This window comes from Squalius cephalus (assembly GCF_949319135.1).
Source record: "Squalius cephalus genome assembly, chromosome: 1".
Classification (NCBI taxonomy): domain Eukaryota; kingdom Metazoa; phylum Chordata; class Actinopteri; order Cypriniformes; family Leuciscidae; genus Squalius; species Squalius cephalus.
In genome coordinates this window covers 2,078,169-2,085,360 of record NC_137122.1, presented here as the reverse complement: position 1 = coordinate 2,085,360, position 7,192 = coordinate 2,078,169, and the positions used below count along the sequence as shown (strand labels likewise).

Sequence of the window (7,192 nt, the reverse complement as noted above, 5' to 3'; positions counted from 1 at the left end):
GTATCTAATCGTAAAGCTAGAATTTTTGCCAAAATTTTTACATCTGAGTTTAAGAGAGAGATTGGCCTATACGAGCTACATTTCAGGGGATCTTTCCCAGGTTTTAGTAAGAGTATAATGTTAGCTTCATTCAAGGTTTGTGGCAAGCAGTATTACATCTCATCAAAATATAAGAGTCCTTTAACCAAAAAAAAAAAAAAAAAAAAAAAAAAAAGGTTTTCCCTCAAAAACGATAAAATGGTCTTTTGAAGTTGAATGGGTTTTCTTTGCCAGACCTGACACGTCACAGCACAGGCCACGTGATCAGCGGACAGGAGTCACGTGGTGCCGGAAATAAAGTGCGCAACTGTTTACCGAGAGGATCGTCAGTGAGTGATCGCACATTAATAACACACTCCTTTATTAAATACCATCGCGCTGAAGTTGACATCTGCTTTAGTTGAGTCCTGATCGGTGGAGAACATGACGCTGAACCAGAACCATCACCCGAACGGAGGAGTGCTGATCCAGGCCGGAGAGAGGTACAAAACACACAACAACAACAACACATAATCACACACACACATCATACCCGCTGATATAAGCCGGAGAGAGGTACAAAACACACAACAACACAATTACACACACACATCATACCCGCTGATATAAGCCGGAGAGAGGTACAAAACACACAACAACAACAACACATAATCACACACACACATCATACCCGCTGATATAAGCCGGAGAGAGGTACAAAACACACAACAACACAATTACACACACACATCATACCCGCTGATATAAGCCGGAGAGAGGTACAAAACACACAACAACACAATTACACACACACATCATACCCGCTGATATAAGCCGGAGAGAGGTACAAAACACACAACAACACAATTACACACACACATCATACCCGCTGATATAAGCCGGAGAGAGGTACAATAAAACACACAACAACAACAACATTATCACAGTAACACACACATCATACCCGCTGATATAACACACACATCTCACCCGCTGATATAACACACACGCGGAGGATTCATCTTGTATGTTGTTTATGTATTGTGTTGTTTTTATTTTGACCGAATCTGATCGATATGTTGTCATCATACAGATCATTATGAGACACTCATCATATCATAATCTTTATTAGTTGACAAATAACAATGTGTTTAATCAGATCTATACTGTCATGAATCATTTTGGTTTGATATGAATCATATGTGATTTAGTGAGTTGACTAGTACACAGATAACGTGTGATTTATCATCATTATAGGCAGTGGTGATTTCTGCAGGAACTGTAGTAACAGTGTTTGTTCATATCTGTTGAGAAACTGTGGCCATTCTGTGCACTATAGTTCCCATTGTGACCTCACTTCCTGTTTTCATCCTGGTCTTTCAGCATCTTACGAGAATGTAAGAACGTCGAACTGTCCTTTAGTGACATCACACCCAAGAACGACCTGTTCAAGGGGACCAAGAAGGGCTCCGTCTTCCTCACACAGTACAGGGTAACTATAACCCACCCAAACACATCTTAACTAACCCATAACTGACCCAGTAGAGTTTAAAGTAACCCATAACCCACTCAAACACATCTTAACTAACCCATAACTGACCCAGTAGAGTTTAAAGTAACACATAACCCACCCAAACACATCTTAACTAACCCATAACTGACCCAGTAGAGTTTAAAGTAACCCATAACCCACTCAAACACATCTTAACTAACCCATAACTGACCCAGTAGAGTTTAAAGTAACCCATAACCCACCCAAACACATCTTAACTAACCCATAACTGACCCAGTAGAGTTTAAAGTAACCCATAACCCACCCAAACACATCTTAACTAACCCATAACTGACCCAGTAGAGTTTAAAGTAACCCTCAACCCATTCAAACACATCTTAACTAACCCATAACTGACCCGGTAGAGTTTAAAGTAACCCTCAACCCATTCAAACACATCTTAACTAACCCATAACTGACCCAGTAGAGTTTAAAGTAACCCATAACCCACTCAAACACATCTTAACTAACCCATAACTGACCCAGTAGAGTTTAAAGTAACCCATAACCCACCCAAACACATCTTAACTAACCCATAACTGACCCAGTAGAGTTTAAAGTAACCCATAACCCACCCAAACACATCTTAACTAACCCATAACTGACCCAGTAGAGTTTAAAGTAACCCTCAACCCATTCAAACACATCTTAACTAACCCATAACTGACCCGGTAGAGTTTAAAGTAACCCTCAACCCATTCAAACACATCTTAACTAACCCATAACTGACCCAGTAGAGTTTAAAGTAACCCATAACCCACCCAAACACATCTTAACTAACCCATATCTGACCCAGTAGAGTTTAAAGTAACCCATAACCCACTCAAACACATCTTAACTAACCCATAACTGACCCAGTAGAGTTTAAAGTAGCCCTTAATCCATTCAAACACATCTTAACTAACCCATAACTGACCCAGTAGAGTTTAAAGTAACCCATATAACCCACTCAAACACATCTTAACTAACCCATAACTGACCTGGTAGAGTTTAAAGTAACCCTCAACCCACTCAAACACATCTTAACTAACCCATAACTGACCCAGTAGAGTTTAAAGTAACCCTCAACCCATTCAAACACATCTTAACTAACCCATAACTGACCCGGTAGAGTTTAAAGTAACCCTCAACCCATTCAAACACATCTTAACTAACCCATAACTGACCCAGTAGAGTTTAAAGTAGCCCTTAATCCATTCAAACACATCTTAACTAACCCATAACTGACCCAGTAGAGTTTAAAGTAACCCATATAACCCACTCAAACACATCTTAACTAACCCATAACTGACCTGGTAGAGTTTAAAGTAACCCTCAACCCACTCAAACACATCTTAACTAACCCATAACTGACCCAGTAGAGTTTAAAGTAACCCTCAACCCATTCAAACACATCTTAACTAACCCATAACTGACCCGGTAGAGTTTAAAGTAACCCTCAACCCATTCAAACACATCTTAACTAACCCATAACTGACCCAGTAGAGTTTAAAGTAACCCATAACTAGTCTCAGCCTCAGACGTCACGCCCACGGAACGTTGGCTAAACGTCTGATGCATATGGTACACTTAACTGGAAACACTTCAGGAATGTCGAAGTCGTCATCTGATTGGTTGAATTTTATCGGATTTCCGGGGGGCGCGAGTGTCGCGTTTATTTTCGGTCAGCCGGGAAACAAAGCGCAGACGTGTGATTGCGGAAGAAAAACTGTTGTGTTTACATGAGTGACAATGAGCATTTATCAAGATCAGCTAAACGTAGGATTCTCAAAAGTATACGTGCACGAACAGATCAATGACTTACTGCTTGTTTTCTTCTCCTTCTTTGATTTTCTATGCTGACTGACTTGTTGCACGCCGGTCTGTTGTTGTGGGGACATTTCCACTCCCCGAAACGTGACGCTGAACGAAACGAACTGTAATTGGTTGTTTGACACGTCGGTCAAACGGCCTTATGGGCGGGCCTTGGCCAAAGAAAGCTGCTATGAATTCCAGATGAAGGTCTGGCTACGCGAGACTACCCATAACCCACCCAAGCACATCTTAACTAACCCATATCTGACCCTGTTTCGAATGCGCATGCGTCGCGTCTGAACGCGTTGTTGTCTTTGGAGCTCCATCGATTGATTTATAATTCTTGATTTCTATTTAAACTCACTTACAACGAACATTTCCCGGTTTTCCTCACCTCATAGTTACAACGCGGACTGTTGAGCAGACGCGTCTCAAGCCTAGTGATCCAACGCTGGATACTCTTATAGGTTACGTCCGTGGATCACGGCTGAACGCGTCTTCTCCGCACTCATTTACAAACAAACATTTCTTTTTTCTCTCACCTATCGTGCGTCTACTCCACACCCGTACCACTAAAAAGACGGATTATATCCAAGACTTCAGCCATAAATTAGTATTAATATTGATAGCATCACTGGTAGCGTCGTTGCTAACTTAACTTACTGTCCATCTGTTAAAATGGCGAATATATCAGATGTAAGTAGTCTACCTTTTGGTGCAGGTGAGGACACATTTGAGCTGCACGCGGTGCAGTCTGAGCTGGAAGCTGTTGAGAAACAGATCCACGACCTTTTAGTGAGACAAGCCGAGCTGATAGACCGGCGTTTGGCTCTTGAAACATCACGCGCCGATGCACACAAATCAGAGATTAACGTTACTAACCCGCTGACTCCGACCTCGTCTACTCCGTGCGTTCCTCAACATCGGCGAGCGTCGAGGTCACGATCAGCCATGGTCTCGTTCACTCCGGCTCCAACACGCCACCACGAAGCCTGGATATTTCCGCAGCGGAAGACGCGAGTCAGGTCTAGACCAAGAAAACTCTCTCCGACCCTCCCGGTTTTCGAGATATCTACCCAAAACCGCTTCTCCCCTCTTCGCGAAACAGAACGCGATGCTGTGATCATCGGCGATTCCATCGTTCGACACGTACACGCTACGTTAAATAAGTCTAAATTAAATAATTTATTAAATCTAGGAAATTGGATAATGAAACACTGATTAAAATTAAGATACAATTAATACAAAATGAAATTCGTTTTAAAGGGTTAGTTCACCCAAAAATGAAATTTCTGTCAGTAATTACTCCCCCTCATGTTGTTCCAACCGCGTAAGTCTTTCGTTCATCTTCGGAACACAAATTAAGATATTTTTGATGAAATCTGACGGTTGTATCACTCCTCCATATCTTTCACATCTACTGCAGTCAGATTCACTCGTGTTCACTCTGAAGGAATCACTCACATGACCTGTGCACTTGTAATGACACATCAAGGATGTTAAGAGGATAAAAGCAGGTTTAGTACTTGCCCCATTTAAGTCAACAGGGTGCAAATTTTAAAAAGAGGATAACTCTGTGTAGGCAACACCGATTTTTGTCGTTGTTCTCTGTATTGACAGCACTCCAAATGTACAAAAAAATGAGCTCAATGTTAAAATTGACCGGAGTTCTCCTTTAACCCATTCAAACACATCTTAACTAACCCATAACTGACCCAGTAGAGATTAAAGTAACCCATAAAACAAAGAAACACAGGATAATCAAACGTGTGTGTGTGTTTCAGATGGTGTTTGTGAGCAGTGTGATGAAGGACAAGTTCTGCTCCTTCATGTTCCCGTATTACCTGATGAAGAACTGCAGCATTGAACAGCCAGTGTTCGCCGCCAACTACATCCAGGGTCTGATCAAGGCCGAGGCGGGAGGTAGAGTGCTTTACCCAGCGTGCACCTGCACTGAGTGTGTGTGTTGTTGCTGTGTTCACGTGTGTGTGTGTCTCTCTCTCAGGCGGCTGGGAAGGCCAGGCCAACTTTAAGGTGTGTTTCCCCAGCGGAGGCGCCATCGAGCTGGGACAGCAGCTCTTCAAACTGGCCACCAACGGTGGGACTCATTCATCCATGCTGAAACACTCTTGAGTTTTACAAACACACACATATATGTCCATATACTTATGAATGAGTGTGTGTTTGTGTGTGTGTGTGTGTGTGTGTGTGTGTTTGTGTGTGTGTGTGTGTTGCTCAGCGTCTCGAGCTCCTCCGGCTCAGAACGGATCTGCCGCAGGGATGAACGGATACGCCAGTCCAGCCATGCCTCAGCCGTACCCGTATCCCAGCATGCCTCAGGCTGCGTACAACCCCTACCCATACCCCCCCACTGCTGCAGGTACCTACCACACACACACACACACACACACACACACACACACAGCTGATGAATGCTTCAGTACTGATGAACTGTGTTGTTGAACAGGTGTGTATCCCAGCGCTCCCATGTACATGGCTCCGCCTCCTCCGTATCCCGGACCCCCACAGGACTGGTGTCCTGCTCCAGGTACACACACACACACACACACACACACACACAGTATATTGAGTCTTTAGTCACATGATCTGATCTCTGTCTGTCGTTCACAGTCGCTCCAGGAAATGCCAAAGCAGCAGAAGCGGCCAGTAGTGCATTTTACAATCCCAGCAACCCTCACAGCGTCTACATGCCCATGGTGAGACACGCACACACACACACACACACACACACACACACACACACACACACACACACACACTTCTACTGGTGAATCAGTGAACGTGAGTCATTCCAAACAATTCCTCATGTGTTGTTCTTCAGGATCAGCCGCCTCCGTATTATCCTCCTGAGAATCCCGACAAGAAGAACATGTGAACGGACCGGATCACGGAATGGACTGGATCACAGACCGGATCAAGAACCGGATCACGGACTGATCCCAGCGACTCTTTTCTTCTGATTCTGTGATGAAAGCAGCAGTTTTCATAGATACACTCTCACTTTAATATTTAACCAGCGAGAGTGAAATTAACACCTGTATTTCTTCCTGCTCAGTTTCTAATCCTAATGACTGTGTGTGTGTGTGTGTGTGTGTGTGTGTGTGTGTTTCTCTGGGTGATTCTGTAAATTCCTTTTGATAATGTAATTAAAATACTCACAGGTGGTGACAGCTGAAGTTGGTGTGTGTGTGTGTGTGTGTGTGTGTGTGTGTGTGTGTGTGTGTGATGTAGACGGAGGAATAAAACCTGTATATTCTCTCGGTGTTCTAGTGTTTCTGTTCAGACACACACACACACACTGCAGATCATGTTTCACGTTACAGCTCTTCACACACTATAAATGACACAAGCGATGGTGTCAGCCAGTGAAACTCCAGCGACAGGTGAGCGCTGATGTCATCAGTGTGTTCTTCATCATCATCATCAGAAGTGGACAGTAACAGAGCACATGTGCTGGAGTGTGTGGTGTTCTCTGGTTCACTGCGTGAGTTAAAGGAGACATATCATGCTAAATGCACTTTTTTAGCCCTTAAATGCATTTTGTTGTATATTTGGAGTGTTTAGAAGTACAGAAAAGATGAAATTATTCTCTTCAGGTGCTTCGTTGATATCTTTATATTCTGTTTTGGCCTTATTTTTCAACCTGTTCAGATTTTTCTGTTATCTATGACGTTTTGTGAACTATTACGTCACAGTATTTGCAGCGGAACTGCCAAATAAGGACATTGACTTCCGGCCCAACACTTCGAGCAATCCGCCATTATTATTTCTCGCTGCAATTTTGTAGTCCAAGCTAAAAGATGCAGA

At 43.2% G+C, this 7,192-nt stretch overlaps 1 protein-coding gene across 2 annotated transcripts; it reads left to right on the top strand.

The window, feature by feature from the left end:
- The first annotated feature begins 285 nt into the window (after positions 1-285).
- On the top strand, positions 286-6,643 carry wbp2nl (WBP2 N-terminal like). 2 transcript variants are annotated; one of them, XM_079890562.1, is made up of 9 exons: positions 295-521; positions 1,402-1,510; positions 5,149-5,287; positions 5,370-5,462; positions 5,604-5,744; positions 5,832-5,912; positions 5,996-6,081; positions 6,207-6,277; positions 6,319-6,643. In XM_079890562.1, exons 1-8 carry the CDS (start codon positions 463-465, stop codon positions 6,258-6,260), a joined length of 762 nt encoding a protein of 253 aa, XP_079746688.1. In that variant the 5' UTR covers positions 295-462; the 3' UTR covers positions 6,261-6,277; positions 6,319-6,643. The 2 variants fall into 2 exon arrangements, with proteins under 2 accessions (XP_079746687.1, XP_079746688.1); XM_079890561.1 differs by having other exon boundaries at positions 286-521; positions 6,207-6,643.
- Positions 6,644-7,192: the final 549 nt, after the last annotated feature.